At 39.3% G+C, this 22112-nt stretch overlaps 1 protein-coding gene across 1 annotated transcript in view; it reads right to left on the reverse strand.

The window, feature by feature from the left end:
• The window catches only part of LOC128660493 (uncharacterized), a 300304-nt gene extending 281957 nt beyond the window's left edge, over positions 1–18347 (reverse strand). Inside the window, exons 1-2 of the mRNA XM_053714380.1 lie at positions 18239–18347; positions 202–280 (exon numbers count right to left, since the gene is read on the reverse strand). Of these exons, the coding sequence (XP_053570355.1) occupies positions 202–261 (60 nt within the window). The 5' untranslated portion in view covers positions 262–280; positions 18239–18347. The remainder of the gene's footprint in view (positions 1–201; positions 281–18238) is intronic.
• Positions 18348–22112: the final 3765 nt, after the last annotated feature.

Genomic DNA, 22112 nt, shown 5'->3' on the forward strand with positions numbered 1-22112 from the left:
TAAATATATAGTCAAAGTTGTACCACAGCAAATACAGCAGGTGAACCAATCAGGTGCAAGTATACATGGGTATATGTCACTTGCTGTGTCCTCATCTCAAGTAGAAGGGAGCTGATCCAGGAGTGCAACTTTACTTTTGCGTTTACCCATTTGGAAGGTTAAAAGGGTTATTTGTGGTTTATTATACATTTAAATACTTACATAGCAGATATGCCCAAAACGCTTTTTATTTGTTTGTTTATTACTATTAGGAATGTTCATTTTGTGTTGAGTCGTCGTCCTAAAAAAAAAAAAAAAAAAAAAAAAAATATGAAAATACGTATAGAAAATAAATTTTCAAAAAAAACACCCTCTGTCGCCCTCGCTCTCCCATTTAGAACTACAAACTATATAAGTGGAAACTATCTTTAGAGCGATGATTTGGGTGCAAAAAAAAAACAATTTGCAGTATATTTTTCATTACTTTATTACCCTTATTTTCCTCTAATTTTTCCTGTGTTTTTCCACTGCCCTAGAAATACTGGAATGCATTGGCAGATGTGGGGGTGGGGGGGGGGGAATGCAGGAACAATTTGAGGGAAATAAAGTGAAAATACATTGGCTGTCTGCCCAGAGCACAATTGCAACAAATGTAGCCAAATACTGTTATGTGACTAAAACTAAATCAAAATTTGCTGTCAAAATTAACACTATGCAATTTGTTATAATCCATATTTAATTACTGCTCTTTTGTAAAAAAAGCAAGGTTATCTTCTTGTTTATTTACAAAACTTGGTTTTATTTAATTTTAATATAAATAAAGACATGTTATATACCACAACAGTTAAATCTGTTAAATCTAAATTGCATGTTCAAACCTTAAAGGGACACAGAACCCAATTTTTTTCTTTTGTGATTCAGATAGAGCATGACATTTTAAGCAACTTTCTAATTTACTCCTATTATCAAATTTTCATAATTCTCTTGGTATCTTTATATGCAAGAATGTAAGTTTAAATGCCGGCCCATTTTTGGTGAACAACCTAGGTTGTCCTTGCTGATTGGTGGATAAATTCATCCACCAATCAAACTGCTGTCCCGGGTACCGAACCAAGAAAAAAGTTTAGATTTTTTTCCAAATAAAGATATCAAGAGAATGAAGAAACATTAATAGGAGTAAATTAGAAAGTTGCTTAAAATTGCATGCTCTATCTGAATCACAAAAGAAAAAATTTGGGTTCAGCGTCCCTTTAATGCCATAAATAAAAACGGGTTAATAGACCTTTACTCCAGGAGTATATAATGAGTTTTGGAAGTTCTAGAGCACTGTTAATTTTGTTGCCGAAACATTTTTGAATTTGTGAACAATTGATTCTTCATATAGAAATAAGAATAACCCAGAAGTATGGGTTTAAGTTATGCTGTGCCTCTGCTAGCTGCAGAAACTTTGTTGTGTTGAGTTGTACTTGTTTTAATTATTAACAGAGAACTGTTAAAGTTTTTATATTGGGTAATATGTGCAATGGCATTACAGCCAATACAGTTTACAGTTTGTTTTTTTTATATTTTGAAGTTGCACTTCTGATTTGTCTATGAAACTTGGTTTTATTAAGTTTAATAAAGACTTTATATATCACAATGGCTAAATCTGTGTCTGTATTGCATGTTTAAACTTTAATACCATAAATAATAACAGGTGTTAGGTTTACTCCTGGAGTATATAATGAGTTTGGAAATTCTAGAGAAATGCTTAAATAATGCATTACACTTTAAACCCCTTAGATGTTAGCCGACTAAAATCTACTGGAAATTTATTCGACTAAAATCTACTGAAGATTTAGTAGACTAAAATTAGACTAAAACAATTCAGATGACTAAAATACGACAAACTAAAATGGCATTTTAGTCAAAAGACTAAAACTAAGACTAAATCGAAATTTGCTATCAAAATTAACACTGAATATGAGTCTGAAATAACTTGTACAGCACTTTTCTATGTTAGTTCACAGAAAATAGAGATATCTTGGTAGCAGCATGAAATATTAGCAGGGACAGCAGTGTGAGTACAAGTTTATCAGTAATCATATTCCCTCTTAAAAGGGACACTGAACCCATTTTTTTTCTTTTGTGATTCAGATAGAGCATGCAATTTTAAGCAACTTTCTAATTTACTCCTATTATCAAATTTTCTTCAGTCTCTTGGTATCTATTTGAAATGCAAGAATGTAAGTTTAGATGCCGGACCATTTTTGGTGAATAACCTGGGTTATTCTTGCCGATTGGTGGATAAATTCATCCACCAATAAAAAAGTGCTGTCCAGAGTCTGAACAAAAAAGAAGCTTAGATGCCTTCTTTTTCAAATAAAGATAGCAAGTGAACAAATAATTGATAATAAGAGTAAATTAGAAAGTTGCTTAAAATTTCATGCTCTATCTGAACCACGAAAGAAAAAAATTTGGGTTCAGTGTCCCTTTAACCCCTTAATGACCGCAGCACTTTTCCATTTTCTGTCCGTTTGGGACCAAGGCTATTTTTACATTGTTGCGGTGTTTGTGTTTAGCTGTAATTTTCCTCTTACTCATTTACTGTAACCACATATATTATATACCGTTTTTCTCGCCATTAAATTGACTTTCAAAAGATACCATAATTTTCATCATATCTTATAATTTAATATAAAAAAAATTATAAAATATGAGGAAAAAATGGAAAAAAAACATTTTTTCTAACTTTGACCCCCAAAATCTGTTACACATCTACAACCACCAAAAAACACCCATGCTAAATAGTTTCTAAATTTTGTCCTGAGTTTAGAAATACCCAATGTTTACATGTTCTTTGCTTTTTTTGCAAGTTATAGGGCCATAAATACAAGTAGCACTTTGCTATTTCCAAACCACTTTTTTTCAAAATTAGCGCTAGTTACATTGGAACACTAATATCTTTCAGGAATCCCTGAATATCCATTGACATGTATATATTTTTTTTTTAGAAGACATCCCAAAGTATTGATCTAGGCCCATTTTGGTATATTTCATGCCACCATTTCACCGTCAAATGCGATCAAATAAAAAAAATTGTTCACTTTTTCACAAATATTTTCACAAACTTTAGGTTTCTCACTGAAATTATTTACAAACAACTTATTCAATTATAGCATAAATGGTTGTAAATGCTTCTCTGGGATCCCCTTTGTTCAGAAATAGCAGACCTATATGGCTTTGGCTTTGCTTTTTGGTAATTAGAAGGCTGCTAAATGCCCCCTGCGCAAAATACGTGTATTATGCCCAGCAGTGAAGGGGTTAATTAGGGAGCATGTAGGGAGCTTCTAGGGTTAATTTTAGCTTTAGTGTAGTGTAGTAGACAACCCCAAGTATTGATCTAGGCCCATTTTGGTATATTTCATGCCACCATTTCACCGCCAAATGCGATCAAATAAAAAAAAACCGTTAATTTTTTCACAATTTTAGGTTTCTCACTGAAATTATTTACAAACAGCTTGTGCAATTATGGCACAAATGGTTGTAAATGCTTCTCTGGGATGCCCTTTGTTCAGAAATAGCAGACATATATGACTTTGGCGTTGCTTTTTGGTAATTAGAAAGTCGCTAAATGCTGCTGCGCATCACACGTGTATTATGGCTAGCAGTGAAGGGGTTAATTAGGTAGTGTGTAGGGAGCTTGCAGGGTTAATTTTAGCTTTAGTGTAGAGTTCAGCCTCCCACCTGACACATCCCACCCCCTGATCCCTCCCAAACAGCTCCCTTCCCTCCCCCACCCCACTATTGTCCCCGCCATCTTAAGTACTGGCAGAAAGTCTGCCAGTACTAAAATAAGATTATTATTTTTTAAAGAAAAAAAAAAAAAAAGCATATTTACATATGCTGTGTTTAGGATCCCCCCCTTAGCCCCCAACCTCCCTGATCCCCCCCCAAAACAGCTCTCTAAGCCTCCCCCTCTGCCTTATTGGGGGGCCATCTTGGGTACTGGCAGCTGTACCCAGTTTGCACAATTAAATGTTTATTTTATTTTTTATTTTTTTTCTGTTGTGTTATTTCCCCCCCCCCCCCCCATAGATCAACCCCCACCACCTAAATAACGCCTAAGGGTTTTTTTTAAAAATTATTGGTCCCACTTTTATTTTGGGACACTTTTTTCTGTAGTGCAGCGGTCCCCACCCGGTCCCTGCCTCGTGCACGCGCCCGGACTTCCACATGACCAGGGCCATCGATGGCCGCCACCCACCAACGATACCGGCCATCGATGTCCGGTGCAGAGAGGGCCACAGAGTGGCTCTCTCTGCATCGGATGGCCATCTAAGGTTATTGCAGGATGCCTCCATATCGAGGCATCACTGCAATAACCGGAAAGCAGCTGGAAGCGAGCAGGATCGCTTCCAGCTGCTTTCCACACCGATGACGTGCAGGGTACGTCCTCAGGCGTTAACTGCCTTTTTTCTGAGGACGTACCCTGCACGTCCTCGGTCATTAAGGGGTTAAACCCTTCTATTGGCGTCACTGCTCAGTAGCAGAGATCCTTTACTTATTGAAAAGGATTTTAATAATCAGTAAAGTTGCTTTAGATAAAATGTAAACACAAGTTCCCATTCACTCCTCTCCGGTCCCTGTCAGTCCGTGGCTTGCTTTAAAAAAATCATCTCACTGTGCACCACCACTGGCACTGCTAGTAGCGTAATGATGCAGCCCATCCTGTTTGCTTCCAAGGTAGCCAGTTTCATACCGCACTGAGCACAAATAAAGCATTGGGATAGGAACTAGCTTTATTTGTGCACAGTGTGGTATCAAAATGTCCAAAGATAAATCAATTCTGCAGGTATCTAATGCTGTCAAAAATATTGACTGAAAGTATTAAACTAGAATTAAATGATTATATTTAAAATTACCAGAGCAAATAAAAACATAATTTATGCTTACCTGATAAATTCCTTTCTTCTGTTGTGTGATCAGTCCACGGGTCATCATTACTTCTGGGATATAACTCCTCCCCAACAGGAAATGCAAGAGGATTCACCCAGCAGAGCTGCACATAGCTCCCCCCCTCTACGTCAGTCCCAGTCATTCGACCAAGAATCAACGAGAAAGGAGTAACCAAGGATGAAGTGGTGACTGGAGTATAATTTAAAAAATATTTACCTGCCTTAAAACAGGGCGGGCCGTGGACTGATCACACAACAGAAGAAAGGAATTTATCAGGTAAGCATAAATTATGTTTTCTTCTGTTATGTGTGATCAGTCCACGGGTCATCATTACTTCTGGGATACCAATACCAAAGCAAAAGTACACGGATGACGGGAGGGATAGGCAGGCTCATTATACAGAAGGAACCACTGCCTGAAGAACCTTTCTCCCAAAAATAGCCTCCGAAGAAGCAAAAGTGTCAAATTTGTAAAATTTGGAAAAAGTATGAAGCGAAGACCAAGTTGCAGCCTTGCAAATCTGTTCAACAGAGGCCTCATTCTTAAAGGCCCAAGTGGAAGCCACAGCTCTAGTGGAGTGGGCTGTAATTCTTTCAGGAGGCTGCTGTCCAGCAGTCTCATAGGCTAAACGTATTATGCTACGAAGCCAAAAAGAGAGAGAGGTAGCAGAAGCTTTTTGACCTCTCCTCTGTCCAGAATAAACGACAAACAGGGAAGAAGTTTGGCGAAAATCTTTAGTTGCCTGCAAGTAGAACTTGAGGGCACGAACTACATCCAGATTGTGTAGAAGACGTTCCTTCTTTGAAGAAGGATTTGGACACAGGGAAGGAACAACAATCTCTTGATTGATGTTCCTGTTAGTGACTACCTTAGGTAAGAACCCAGGTTTAGTACGCAGAACTACCTTGTCTGAGTGAAAAATCAGATAAGGGGAATCACAATGTAAGGCTGATAACTCAGAAACTCTTCGAGCCGAGGAAATAGCCATTAAAAACAGAACTTTCCAAGATAACAATTTTATATCAATGGAATGAAGGGGTTCAAACGGAACACCCTGTAAAACGTTAAGAACTAAGTTTAAACTCCATGGCGGAGCAACAGCCTTAAACACAGGCTTGATCCTAGCTAGAGCCTGACAAAAGGCCTGGACGTCTGGATTTTCTGACAGACGCCTGTGTAACAAGATGGACAGAGCTGAAATCTGTCCCTTTAATGAGCTAGCTGATAAACCCTTTTCTAAGCCTTCTTGTAGAAAAGACAATATCCTAGCGATCCTAACCTTACTCCAGGAGTAACCTTTGGATTCGCACCAGTATAGGTATTTCCGCCATATTTTATGGTAAATCCTTCTGGTAACAGGCTTCCTAGCCTGAATCAGGGTATCAATAACCGGCTCAGAAAAACCACGTTTTGATAAAATCAAGCGTTCAATTTCCAAGCAGTCAGCTTCAGAGAAGTTAGATTTTGATGTTTGAATGGACCCTGTATCAGAAGGTCCTGTCTTAGAGGTAGAGACCAAGGCGGACAGGATGACATGTCCACTAGATCTGCATACCAAGTCCTGCGTGGCCATGCAGGTGCTATTAGAATTACTGATGCTTTCTCTTGTTTGATTTTGGCAATCAATCGAGGAAGCAGCGGGAAGGGTGGAAACACATAAGCCATCCCGAAATTCCAAGGTGCTGTCAAAGCATCTATCAGAACTGCTTCCGGATCCCTGGATCTGGACCCGTAGCGAGGAAGTTTGGCGTTCTGGCGAGACGCCATGAGATCTATCTCTGGTTTGCCCCAACGTCGAAGTATTTGGGCAAAGACCTCCGGATGAAGTTCCCACTCCCCCGGATGAAAAGTCTGGCGACTCAAGAAATCCGCCTCCCAGTTCTCCACTCCCGGGATGTGGATTGCTGACAGGTGGCAAGAGTGAGACTCTGCCCAGCGAATTATCTTTGATACTTCCATCATTGCTAGGGAGCTTCTTGTCCCTCCCTGATGGTTGATGTAAGCTACAGTCGTGATGTTGTCCGACTGAAACCTGATGAACCCCCGAGTTGTTAACTGGGGCCAAGCCAGAAGGGCATTGAGAACCGCTCTCAATTCCAGAATGTTTATTGGCAGGAGACTCTCCTCCTGATTCCATAGTCCCTGAGCCTTCAGAGAATTCCAGACAGCGCCCCAACCTAGTAGGCTGGCGTCTGTTGTTACAATTGTCCAGTCTGGCCTGTTGAATGGCATCCCCCTGGACAGGTGTGGCCGATAAAGCCACCATAGAAGAGAATTCCTGGTCTCTTGATTTAGATTCAGAGTAGGGGACAAATCTGAGTAATCCCCATTCCACTGACTTAGCATGCATAATTGCAGCGGTCTGAGATGTAGGCGTGCAAAAGGTACTATGTCCATTGCCGCTACCATTAAGCCGATCACCTCCATGCATTGAGCTACTGACGGGTGTTGAATGGAATGAAGGACACGGCATGCGTTTTGAAGCTTTGTTAACCTGTCTTCTGTCAGGTAAATCTTCATTTCTACAGAATCTATAAGAGTCCCCAAGAATGGAACTCTTGTGAGAGGAAAGAGAGAACTCTTCTTTTCGTTCACTTTCCATCCATGCGACCTTAGAAATGCCAGAACTAACTCTGTATGAGACTTGGCAGTTTGAAAGCTTGAAGCTTGTATTAGAATGTCGTCTAGGTACGGAGCTACCGAAATCCCTCGCGGTCTTAGTACCGCCAGAAGGGCACCCAGAACCTTTGTGAAGATTCTTGGAGCCGTAGCCAATCCGAATGGAAGAGCTACAAACTGGTAGTGCCTGTCTAAGAAGGCAAACCTTAGATACCGGTGATGATCTTTGTGGATCGGAATGTGAAGGTAAGCATCCTTTAAATCCACAGTGGTCATGTACTGACCCTCTTGGATCATGGGTAAAATTGTCCGAATAGTTTCCATTTTGAACGATGGAACTCTTAGGAATTTGTTTAGAATCTTTAAATCTAAGATTGGCCTGAAAGTTCCCTCTTTTTTGGGAACCACAAACAGGTTTGAGTAGAACCCTTGTCCTTGTTCCGACCGCGGAACCGGATGGATCACTCCCATTAATAACAGATCTTGTACGCAGCGTAGAAACGCTTCTTTCTTTATCTGGTTTGTTGACAACCTTGACAGATGAAATCTCCCTCTTGGGGGAGATAATTTGAAGTCTAGAAGGTATCCCTGAGATATGATCTCTAGTGCCCAGGGATCCTGAACATCTCTTGCCCAGGCCTGGGCGAAGAGAGAGAGTCTGCCCCCACTAGATCCGGTCCCGGATCGGGGGCTCTCGATTCATGCTGTCTTTGGGGCAGCAGCAGGTTTCCTGGCCTGCTTGCTCTTGTTCCAGGCCTGGTTAGGCTTCCAGCCTTGCCTGTAACGAGCAACAGCTCCTTCCTGTTTTGGTGCAGTGGAGGTTGATGCTGCTCCTGTTTTGAAATTCCGAAAGGGACGAAAATTAGACTGTCTAGCCTTAGCTTTGGCTTTGTCTTGGGGTAGGGCGTGGCCCTTACCTCCTGTAATGTCAGCGATAATTTCTTTCAAACCGGGCCCAAATAAAGACTGCCCCTTGAAAGGTATATTAAGTAATTTGGACTTAGAAGTAACATCTGCTGACCAGGATTTTAGCCACAGCGCCCTACGTGCCTGTATGGCGAATCCTGAGTTCTTAGCCGTAAGTTTGGTTAAATGTACTACGGCCCTCCGAAATGAAAGAATTAGCTAGTTTAAGGACTCTAAGCCTGTCCGTAATGTCGTCTAGCGTAGATGAACTAAGGTTCTCTTCCAGCGACTCAATCCAAAATGCTGCCGCAGCCGTAATCGGCGCGATACATGCAAGGGGTTGCAATATAAAACCTTGTTGAACAAACATTTTCTTAAGGTAACCCTCTAATTTTTTATCCATTGGATCTGAGAAAGCACAGCTATCCTCCACCGGGATAGTGGTACGCTTAGCTAAAGTAGAAACTGCTCCCTCCACCTTGGGGACCGTTTGCCATAAGTCCCGAGTGGTGGCGTCTATTGGGAACATCTTTCTAAATATTGGAGGGGGTGAGAACGGCACACCGGGTCTATCCCACTCCTTAGTAACAATTTCAGTTAGTCTCTTAGGTATAGGAAAAACTTCAGTACTCGCCGGTACCGCAAAGTATTTATCCAACCTGCACAGTTTCTCTGGTATTGCAACGGTGTTACAATCGTTGAGAGCTGCTAAGACCTCCCCTAGTAATAACGGAGGTTCTCTAATTTAAATTTAAAATTTGAAATATCTGAGTCCAATCTGTTTGGATCAGAACCGTCACCCACAGAATGAAGCTCTCCGTCCTCATGCTCTGCGAGCTGTGACGCAGTATCAGACATGGCCCTAGCATTGTCAGCGCACTCTGTTCTCACCCCAGAGTGATCACGCTTGCCTCTTAGTTCTGGTAATTTAGACAAAACTTCAGTCATAACAGTAGCCATATCTTGTAATGTTATCTGTAATGGCCGCCCAGATGTACTAGGCGCCATAATATCACGCACCTCCCGGGCGGGAGATGCAGGTACTGCCGCGTGAGGCGAGTTAGTCGGCATAACTCTCCCCTCGCTGTTTGGTGAAATTTGTTCACATTGTACAGATTGACTTTTATTTAAAGTAGCATCAATACAGTTAGTACATAAATTTCTATTGGGCTCCACCTTGGCATTGGAACAAATGACACAGATATCATCCTCTGAGTCAGACATGTTTAACACACTAGCAAAAAAACTTACAACTTGGTTATAATCTTTTTTAGCAAAAACGTACTGTGCCTCAAAGAGGTACTAAACGATTAAATGACAGTTGAAATAATGAACTGAAAAACAGTTATAGCATCAAACTTTAAAACAACACAACTTTTAGCAAAGGTTTGTTCCCATTAGTAAAATAACAATAATTAACTTTGACATAAAAAATACAAAGCAACGTTTTTATTCACAGTCACTATAAGAATTCTCACAGCTCTGCTGAGAGAATTTACCTCCCTTAAAAGAAGTTTGAAGACCCCTGAGATCTGTCAGAGATGAACCGGATCATGCAGGAAATATAAAAGTAACTGACTGGAATTTTTTGATGCGTAGCAAAGAGCGCCAAAAACGGCCCCTCCCTCTCCCACACAGCAGTGAAGAGAAACGAAACTGTCACAAATAAAAGCAAAAAAGGCTGCCAAGTGGAAAATAATGCCCAAATATTTATTCACACAGTACCTCAGCAATGTAAACGATTCTACATTCCAGCAAAAACGTTTAACCATGATAATTAGTTATTAAAAGGATTAGTGACCTTTAACAGAGTAGTTCCGGTGAAATACCATCCCCAGAATACTGAAGTGTATACATACATGTCATTTTAACGGTATGGCAGGATTTTCTCATCAATTCCATTCAGAAAATAAAAACTGCTACATACCTCAATGCAGATTCATCTGCCCGCTGTCCCCTGATCTGAAGCCTTTACCTCCCTCAGATGGCCGAGAACAGCAATATGATCTTAACAACTCCGGTTAAAATCATAGTAAAAAACTCTGGCAGATTCTTCCTCAAACTCTGCCAGAGAAGTAATAACACGCTCCGGTGCTATTGTAAAATAACAAACTTTTGATTGAAGTCATAAAAACTAAGTATAATCACCATAGTCCTCTCACACATCCTATCTAGTCGTTGGGTGCAAGAGAATGACTGGGACTGACGTAGAGGGGGGGAGCTATGTGCAGCTCTGCTGGGTGAATCCTCTTGCATTTCCTGTTGGGGAGGAGTTATATCCCAGAAAGTAATGATGACCCGTGGACTGATCACACATAACAGAAGAAAAAAAGTTTTTATGTGTCCACTGCAATTTCTTACACTAGCATATAAAAGTTTGGGGTCACGGATATTTTTCTTGTTTACAAAAGAAAAACATTTTGTCCCTTAAAGGGACATAATACAGTTTTTATTTGTATAAATGTTTTGCAGATGATCTACTTATTTAGCCCATAAAGTTTTGTTTTTAAAATGTATAGTTTTGCTTAATTTTAAATAACATTGCTCTGATTTTCAGACTCCTAACCAAAACCCATAGTTTTAGAAGAATACTGTCAGATATCTACTCCAGCATGCTCCTGTTAGTGTAAAAGGGTAATCATATGGAAAAGGGGGAGTGTCTTATTTCCCATTTGCAGTGGGCTTTCCAGCTACCTTTTCAACAGAGCTAAACAGAGCTTCTAGATAAGTTTTATACTGGATTTTTATATCAGTATCTGTGCATCTTATTTTTTATAGTAGTGTATTACATGCAGTTATATGAAAATTGGTGTATACTGTCCCGTTAAAGGGATAATAGTTAAGTCAAAATTAAACTCATGTTTCAGATAGAGCATGCAATTTTAAAGGAACAGTTTACTCAAAAATGTTCTCCCATTTAATCTGTTCCCAATGATTAACTTTACCTGCTGGAGTGTATTAAACTGCTTAGAAGTATTTCCATTACCCTTACATTGGCATTTGAAATAGTTTATTAAGCCTGTGGTATCCCCATCTATTCTGAAAGTTTTTGGCCTCAAGGCCAAGCTGTTAGAAGAATTTACACTCCCAGTGGGTTATAGAAGAGATAAAGTAATAAAAATTTTAATTTTCCATTGTTCTCTCCAAGTATTGGTGATTGGTTTATGCACTGATATAAGAAAGAAGCAGGTATATATACACAATGTGATAAAAGTAATGAGATCTGATTATACCTAGAAGCTCAACCCATTTTATTAGGTTGTGGCTTCAAAACACAAAATCAGCTATTTCATATACACATATAGCCTTAAAGAGATAGTAAACCCCAAACTATTATTTTATGATTCAGATAGAACATACAATTTTAAACAACTTTCCGATTTACTTATATCATCAAATTTGCTTCATTCTCTTGTTATCCATTGCTGAAGGGACATCCATTGCACTACTGGCAGCTAGCTGAACACATCTAGTCAGCCAATCACAAAAGACAAATATGTGCAGGTGTCCTAAAAGAAGTTAACCATCAAAATGTGTATACCACGTCACTTCCAGGGATGTGTAATCAGCTGCTGGGGGTTTGTGACGTTCACTGCGCATGCGCTAGAGGCCCAACCTCCTCAAAACAGCTGATTTAAGGCGACTTATTTGAAAAGGGTTGAGGAATTCCATTGTGCGCCAACTTGCCGTGCCCGGGGGGTGCTGTTGGGGCTTACATAACTTACACATTGGGTGCTTATAGAGGTATATATTATGGTTATGGATTTAATACTGTATATATGTGTTTAGATATTCACCATTTTGCCCTAAGTGATTACTTGTTTACGTGTATAAAATGTTTCCATATTAGATATTTTATAATCTGTAGCAAAAGAGCGACCACGTGTTTATATGTGCAGCTGTTCACCACATCACACTGTACAGGTCCCAATACAACGTGCGCTCAGGAATGTGGTGCCATATATTTCCTCGACCCATTACGTAGTTTAAATCACCTGTTTTGAGGAGGTTGTGCCTCTAGTACATGCGCAGTGAGCACCACAAACCTCCAGCAGCTGATTTGCGTCATCAGAAGTGACATGGTATACACATTCCTATGCGGGATACAACTTTTATAACACAGGCACCAATTAGCAGCAGCTCCCACTAGTGTGTGATATGTGCTTATTTATTTTTAACAAGGGATACTAAAAGAACGAAGCACATTTGAAAATAGAAGTGAATTTAAAAGTGTCTTAAAATGAATACATTTAATTTTGACTTCCCTAACCCCTTTAAAAAGCAAATATACGTTTTATACTCTGCAGCTGGTAAAAAAAAAAAAAGTAATTGGAAACACATTAAGGGAAAAACTTTATAGTATGCTGTCCCTTTAACCCCTTAATGACAGAGGACTTACCAGGTACGTCATAGAAAAACATTCCCTTAATGACAATTGACGTACCTGGTACGTCCTCTGTTAGAAGCGCTGGAAGCGATCATGATCGCTTCCAGCTGCTTACAAGGGATTGTAGTGATGCCTCAATATTGAGGCATCACTGCAATCCCTTATTTTACCCACCGATGCAGAGAGGGCCACTTTGTGGCCCTCTCTGCATTGGACTATGGCGATCATACATCGTTGGCGGGTGGGAGCATCTTGTTTGAGAAGCGGTAAGTATATGCTCCATATTTGTCTAACTCACGATCATGAATGGCAATTTCGGCGGTTGTGGCCGGGGGGGGGGGGGGTGGGGGGGGGCGGCTGCGCGCAAGCCACGCAAAAATATACCGGAACAAAATGAAAAAAAATATATATATAATCAATGCAGATGCATGGGGATCTTCTTGTTTAGTAAGTGATCTGGGAGGGGAGGGATGTAGATGTTTTAAGGGGGCCCAGCTACACTACAGAAAACAAATTTTTAATCTAAAAAGTTAAAAACAAACTATTTTTGGGGCAAATTGGGTACTGGCAGACAGCTGCCAGTACCCAAGATGGCGGCAAATAGGTAGAGGGGGAGGGTTAGAGAGATGTAACTAGCGCTAATTTTGAAAAAAAGGGGTTTGGAAATAGCAAGTGCTACTTGTATTTTTTGCCCTATAACTTGCAAAAAAAAAAAAAACGAACATCTAAACATTGGGTATTTCTAAACTCAGGAAAAAATTTAGAAACTATTTAGAATGGGTGTTTTTTGGTGGTTGTAGATATGTAACAGATTTGGGGGTCAAAGTTAGAAAAAGTGTGTTTTTTTCAATTTTTTTCTCATATTTTGTATTTTTTTTATAGTAAATTATAAGATATGAAAATAATGGTATCTTTAGAAGGTCCATTTAATGGCGAGAAAAACAGTATATAATATGTGTGGGTACAGTAAATGAGTAAGAGGAAAATTACAGCTAAACACAAACACTGCAGAAATTTAAAAATAGCCATTGTCATTAAGGGTAAGAAAATTGAAAAATGGTCCGGTCATTAACCCCTTAAGGACCACAGCACTTTTCCATTTTCTGTCCGTTTGGGACCAAGGCTATTTTTACATTTCTGCAGTGTTTGTGTTTAGCTGTAATTTTCCTCTTACTCATTTACTGTACCCACACATATTATATACCGTTTTTCTCGCCACTAAATGGACTTTCTAAAGATACCATTATTTACTATAAAAAAATTATAAAATATGAGGAAAAAATGGAAAAAAAAAAAACACACTTTTTCTAACTTTGACCCCCAAAATCTGTTACACATCTACAACCACCAAAAAACACCCATGCTAAATAGTTTCTAAATTTTGTCCTGAGTTTAGAAATACCCAATGTTTACATGTGCTTTGCTTTTTTTGCAAGTTATAGGGCCATAAATACAAGTAGCACTTTGCTATTTCCAAACCACTTTTTTTCAAAATTAGCGCTAGTTACATTGGGACACTGATATCTTTCAGGAATCCCTGAATATCCCTTGACATGCATGTATTTTTTTTTAGAAGACATCCCAAAGTATTGATCTAGGCCCATTTTGGTATATTTCATGCCACCATTTCACTACCAAATGCGATCAAATAAAAAAAAAAATGTTCACTTTTTCACAAATTGTTTCACAAACTTTAGGTTTCTCACTGAAATTATTTACAAACAACTTGTGCAATTATGGCACAAATGGTTGTAAATGCTTCTCTGGGATCCCCTTTGTTCAGAAATTCCAGACATATATGGCTTTGGCATTGCTTTTTGGTATTTAGAAGGCCGCAAAATGCCACTGCGCACCACACATGTATTATGCCCAGCATTGAAGGGGTTAATTAGGAAGCTTGTAGGGAGCTTTTAGGGTTAATTTTAGCTTTAGTATAATGTAGTAGACAACCCAAAGTATTGATCTAGGCCCATTTTGGTATATTTCATGCCACCATTTCACCGCCAAATGCTAACAAATAAAAATAAAGCGTTAAATTTTTCACAATTTTAGGTTTCTCACTGAAATTATTTACAAACAGCTTGTGCAATTATGGCATAAATGGTTGTAAAAGCTTCTCTGGGATCCCCTTTGTTCAGAAATTGCTTTTGGTAATTAGAAGGCAGCTAAATGCTGTTGCGCACCACACGTGTATAATGCCCAGCATTGAAGGGGTTAATTAGGGAGCTTGTAGGGTTAATTTTAGCTTTAGTGTAGGTATCAACCTCCCACATGACACATCACACCCCCTGATCCCTCCCAAACAGCTCTCTTCCCTCCCCCATCCCACAATTGTCCCCGCCATCTTAAGTACTGGCAGTAAATCTGCCAGTACTAAAATAAGTTTTTTTTGGGATTTTAAAAAAAAAAAAATGATAATTCTGCTCTGTAGGATCCCCCCTTAGCCCCCAACCTCCCTGATCCCCCCCCAAACAGCTCTCTAACCCCCCTCTCTGCCTTATGCGCCATATTGGGTACTGGCAGCTGTCTGCCAGTACCCAGTTTGAAATCAAATATCTTTTTTATTATTTTAAAAATTATATTTTCTGTAGTGTAGCTGCCCCCCCCTCAACCCCCAACCCTCCCAGATCGTTAAATTACAAGTTAATTTCTAATGTTACCACCCTCTCTCCCACCGTGTAACACTTAACATTTGTTCCATAGTGTAGGGTTCCACCCGATCTCGCCCCCTTCCCCACCGATGGCCACCCATCCGCCTCCCTGGATCAGCTCCCACCCACCAACGAACATGGCCATTGATGGACCGATGCAGAGAGGGCCACAGGGTGGCCTCTCTTCATCGGTGGGCTAAAAATGTTTATAGCAGGGTGCCTCAATATCGAGGCATCACTGCTATAACATGAAAGCAGTTGGAAGTGATCAGGATCGCTTCCACTGCTTTCAAAGACCAACGACGTACGGGGTACGTCCTTGGTCATTAACTGCATTTTTTTTTGCAGGACGTACCCCATACGTCGTTGGTCGTTAAGGGGTTAAGGGGAAAGTCTAGTCAAAATTAAACATCCATTATTCAGATAGGACATGAAATTTTAATCAACTTTCCAATTTACTTTGATCATCAAATTTGCTTTTTTCTCTTGGTATTCTTAGTTTAAACTAAACATAGGTAGGCTCATATGCTAATTTCTAAACCCTTGAGGGCTACCTCTTATGACAGGCTTTTTAAATTCCTTTTCAACACAAAGAGAATGTACACGTGAGCCATATAGAATGGATAACACTGTGTACAGGCACAGGGGTTATTTAAAGGGACACTGAAAACAAATTTTGTCTTTCGCAATTCAGATAGAGCATGCAATTTTAATCAACTTTCTAATTTACTTTTATTATCAATTGTTCTTCGTTCTCATGCTCTCTTTATTTGAAAAGGCATCTAAGCTTTTTAGTGTTTCAAAACTCTGGACAGCACTTTTTTTTATTGGTGGATGAATTTATCCACGAATCAGCAAGGACAACCCAGGTTGTTCACCAAAATGGGCCGGGCATCTAAACTTAGATTCTTGCATTTCAAATAAATATACCAAGAGAATGAAGAAAATTTGATAATAGGAGTAAATTAGAAAGTTGATTAAAATTGCATGCTCTATCAGAATCTTTAAAGAAAAAATGTGTGTTCAGTGTCCCTTTAAGATTTAGCACAACACAATGCTAACTGCAAGACAATAGATGATAATAAACAGTCACAGTCATGTGATCAGGGGGCTGGAAGAAGGTTCATAGATACAAGGTAATCAGAGGTAAAAAGCCTATTAAAAAGGGACACTGAACCCAAATTTTTTCTTTTGTGATTCAGATAGATCATGACATTTTAAGCAACTTTCAAATTTACTGCTATTATCAAATGTTCTTTATTCTCTTGGTATCTTTATTTGAAATGCAAGAATGTAAGTTTAGATGCCGGCCCATTTTTGGTGAACAACCTAGGTTGTCCTTGCTGATTGGTGGATAAATTCATCCAATCAAAAACTGCTGTCCAGAGTCTGAACCAAGAAAAAAAGCTTAGATGCCTTCTTTTTCATATAAAGATAGAAAGAACGAAGAAAAAATTAATAGGAGTAAATTAGAAAGTTGCATGCTCTATCTGAATCGTGAAAGAAAAATGTTGGGTTCAGTGTCCCTTTAATATAACTGGGGAACAGGTAATAAAGGGATTATCTATCTTTTAAAACAATAACAATTCTATGGTAGACTGTCCCTTTAAGTAACTTTTTAATTTACTCCTATTATCAATTTTTCATTGTTCCCTTGCTATCTATTTGAAAAAGCAAGAATGTAAGCAGGACAATTTTTGGTTCTGCAACTGGGAAGTGCTTGCTTATTGGTGACTAAATGTAGCAACCAATCGGCAAGCGCTACCCTGGTGCTGAACCAAAAATGGTCCTGCTCCGTAGCTTACATTCTTGCTTTTTCAAATAAAGATAGCAAAAGAACAAAATGTTATAATAGGAGTAAATTAGAAAGTTGCATGCTCTGAATCAGTTTAATTTCGACTAGACTATCCCTTTAAAATAGTATCCAATTGATCAGAAATACAGTGTAGACATTGTTAGTGTTGTAAATGACTATTGTAAGGACGGTAAGTTATGTTTAGACATGGTGGAGCCATTTTATAAAAACTGGAAGAAAAAAAAAACTGAGGGTAAAATAAAGTGGAAAGGGGGGCAAAATAAATAATGAAAGAATATTAGGGTGTTTTTTTCCCCACTACATATAAACACTTTACATACAATCCCAATGTTCAATATTCCATCAAATTGTGCAATTGTTTTGTGGCCAAGGAAAAAAAAAGCACATCTAAAAATGTGCTTTGGGACTACAAGCGGATGGATAAAAAAAAAAGGCGACTAAAATCAGCTCTCTGTTGGGGGAAACAGAGAGAAGGTACCCTGCCAGATAACCCAAGTCTGTCTTGGTGAAGCGACATGTTTAAAAGAATACATTACTGCACATTTTAAAAAAATATATATTAGTTGCATGTGTAATTATTAAAACAGTTGTGTGCAACTGTAAAATATATATATATATATATTGATATGCAAGCCCGTGCGTAAGAAAGTAGGCCCTCACTGCTTTAAATGGTAAGGGGCACTGCTAGCAGTATTGTAGCTATCCTAAACAATGTGACTCTACAACAAAAGAAATGCATACACACTTTCAACATAACAGGGAATTGTAGTGAATACCGTGTGCTTTCATCTAAATACCACGACAAACCCCACTATCGCCTTCCTATAAATTTAAAAACGTGCGTCACAAGCAATATACATCACTCAAACGGTATACAACACAACAGTGATAAACAGTTATCATCGCGCGACATCAATAATAATTAATAGTAAACATTCTTACCTAGAACACTTTTAACGGGCCTAAAATATTAAACACAGATTAACGCCTAAATGTTACACTCCTCTGTCGTCACGTCGCCAAGTCCGCATGCACAACCGGAACTAGGTAAAGTTCCTCACTTCCGTTCACGCTGACGCGGGAGCAGAAGGGCAGAGTTACGTTTAGAAAACGTTACGTAGTAAGCGGACAAGCTAATTTCCCGCCAGAAAGTGATCATGTAATTATTTATTACTCTTTTTTTTACACTTTATTTATACTGCATTATTTTGCAGTATATATGATTCCTACGCGATAGCCCACCTGTTTTGTTTTTTATCCGTGCCACAGAGTTGTTTTCAAAATAACTCCCATCTATATAGTGCCATTCCATTTAAAGGGATACTATAACCGGTTTGTTTATGTAACTCAGTGTAATAGACAGAATAATATGCACACGCTGTATACTGATATACAAATCCAGTATAAAGCCTTTTAAAAACTCACTTAGAACTTAACCCCTTAATGACAGACGACGTGCAGGGTACGTCCTCTAAAAAAATACAGTTAACTTCCAAGGACGTACCCTGTACGTCATCGGTCTTGGAAAGCAGTGGAAGCGACCCTGCTCGCTTCCAGACCCTTTCCCGTTATTGCAGTGATGCCTCAATATCGAGGCATCCTGCAATAACCCTCCTTGGCCATCCAATGCAGAGAGAGCCACTCTGTGGCCCTCTGCACCCGGACATCGATGGCCTGGGTATCGGTGGGTGGGAGCCAATCTGGGAGGCGGGTGGCCGGCCATCAATGCATCTGCTGATGCAAGAGGTGGGTGGGATCTCCAGAGACGCCGTGCACAGGGTGGGAACGGCTACACTACAGAAGAGTGGGTCATATTTAATAGAAAAAGGGATCTGGGAGGGGGTGGGGGTTGGTCTTTGGGGGGGAAGCTACACTACAGAAAAAAAAAAAAGCATTTTTTTGGTAATCTGGGTACTGGCAGACAGCTGTCAGTACCCAAGATGGCTCCAAATAAGGTAGAGGGGGAGGGTTAGAGAGCTGTTGGGGGGGGGGGATCAGGGAGGTATGGGCTAAGGGGAAATCCTAAAGCTAAAATTAACCCTACAAGCTACCTAATTAACCCCTTCACTGCTAGACATTAATATATATATGCTATTTTTTAACAAAAGGATCCCAGAGAAGCATTTACAACCATTTGTGCCATAATTGCACAAGCTGTTTGTAAAATAATTTCAGTGAGAATCCTAAAATTGTGAAAAAATTAACGTTTTTTTTTTAATTTGATCGCATTTCGCTGTGAAATGGTGGCATGGAAATATACCAAGATGGGCCTAGATCAATACTTGGGGTTGTCTTCTACACTGCACTAAAGCTAAAATTAACCCTAGAAGCTCCCTGCCATGCTCCCTAATTAACCTCTTCACTGCTGGGCATAATACACGTGTGGTGCGCAGTGTCATTTAGCGGCCTTCTAATTACCAAAAAACAACACCAAAGCCATATATATCTGCTATTTCTGAACAAAGGGGATCCCAGAGAAGTGTTTATAACCATTTATGCCATAATGCACAAGTTGTTTGAAAATAATTTCAGCGATAAACCTAAAAGTTTGCGAAAGAAATTTGTGAAAAAGTGAACAATTTTTTTTATTTGATCTCATTTGGTGGTGAAATGGTGGCATGAAATATACCAAAATGGGCCTAGATCAATACTTTGGGATGTCTTCTAAATATTATAGTATATATATATATATATATATTATATGTGTGTGTGTGTCAAGGGATATACAGGGATTCCTGAAAGATATTAGTGTCCCAATGTAAACTAGCGCTAATTTTGAGGAAAACAAAATGGTTTGGAAATAGCAAAGTGCTACTTGTATTTATTGCCCTATAACTTTCAAAAAACATGTAAACATTGGGTATTTCTAAACTCAGGACAACATTTAGAAACTATTTAGCATGGGTGTTTTTTGGTGGTTGTAGATGTGTAACAGATTTTGGGGGTCAAAGTTAGAAAAAGTGTGTTTTTCCTTTTCTTTCCTCATATTTTATTAAAAAAAAATTTATAGTAAATTATAAGATATGAAGAAAATAATGGTATCTTTAGAAAGTCCATTTAATGGCAAGAAAAACGGTATATAATATGTGTGGGTACAGTAAATAAGTAAGAGGAAAATTACAGCTAAACACAAACACTGCAAAAATGTAAAAATAGCCTTGGTCCTAAGCGGACAGAAAATGGAAAGTGCTGTGGTCATTAAGGGGTTAAGCTCGTTCTTATTTAGCACTGTTGATTATACCCACTGAAAGGGGCTGAGAGCAGACCTGCATATGAAAACACCCATTATACAATCAGAATGATTCAGATAGAGCATACAATTTTAAACAACTTTCCAATTGTCAGGGTGCCAGGAATCAGACTGAGACGAGAAGTGCAAAAATAATCACATCTTTAATAATAACAAGAAATAATAAAAAGTCCATAAGTCAAATAACAAGCCAGGAGTCAAAGCCTGAGCTGGTTGTCAGACGAGCCGAGTCAGGAACCAAAGCGAGTAGTCAGACGAGCCGAGTCAGGAACCATGAGGGACGTCAGACAGCCAGGTAATACACAGGAACAGGAACTCACAAACAGGTCTGAGACAACGCAAGGGCAAAGCATACTGAACAGAGGCCCTTTAAATAATAAGTGATGACATCACAATACTGAGACTGCAACCTGTCTCACACGGATGATGTACACCAGTGCCTGGCCATAAGAGGGCGTGCAGGAAGTGAGCAGCATCAGACACTGTGATATACCTTTAAGGTATATCCCTCCCACCTTCCTCCTCTCCCTATTTAACCTCGCTTTGGGCATCAATTCACTGCCTGATAATTGGTGTTATTACCTAAGAGTAAACTTCTGCTGAATACCTTAGTCTAAACTCTCTATTTCAGGTCCTATCTAATCCAAATCTTCTCACAGGATTTACCTCCTCTATTGTTTCACCTTCAGCAACTTTGTATTCCACTCCTGAACTTCGATCCAGCCTGCTGTTTCAACGCATCACAGGAATCTCCTCCAGTTCAGCTCACAGCGTTCCTGCAGAGTCTCGCCGAATCCGGAAGTGAGTCACACTCGCACAATCTGTTCCGCCACAGCCGCAACAAGCCGGTCCGTCGGACCTCACAGGAGAAGGTCTGTTGTCAATACTATTTTGGATATCGACGGTAAGCTCAAATCTCTATACCGTAATATGACTCTATCTGTTACTTATTCAGCAATCTGACCAGACACTATTTCTTACGTTGTAAATGTCTTGTAATCACTATTTTGAACATAGCGGTTTTCTAGTTAGATGTGTGAGTGTGTGAAGACAGATGTTTTGCATTATCAGCAACAAAGGCTATACTGAATTCGTTCCATAGTCATTAAATCTATCATCCAGTCTAGTTTGGACCTTATACTTTATCGACTTAAGCAGTTAGAATTATATTATGTAAAACCCTGATCTGATTTAAAAGGTACAGGCCTCTCATCAGGTCTATTTACTTATTCTCACTACTTCATATTATCCAGCTCACTGTCAGTCCACCTCTAATTCTGAGAACCATATCTTAGAGGAGACTTTTCAAAAGAGCAACAAATACTTATTTTACCTTATCTCATTTGAATTGATAAAAGTGTGACAGTATTATCAGGCCACAAAGGTACTGCTGTATTTCACCGCTTAACATGGACCCCACTGAGATCCAGACTATATTCAATAACATCCATCAAAAACTGGATTATTTGGCTCGTGGGTTAACAGAAGTACAAGCAGAGACCACCACTTTAAAAGGCTTTAATAAAAGACTGTTTAACCCCTAAACCATCTGAGATACCAGAACCA

The sequence above is a fragment of the Bombina bombina genome, chromosome 5, assembly GCF_027579735.1.
Source record: "Bombina bombina isolate aBomBom1 chromosome 5, aBomBom1.pri, whole genome shotgun sequence".
Lineage (NCBI taxonomy): Eukaryota > Metazoa > Chordata > Amphibia > Anura > Bombinatoridae > Bombina > Bombina bombina.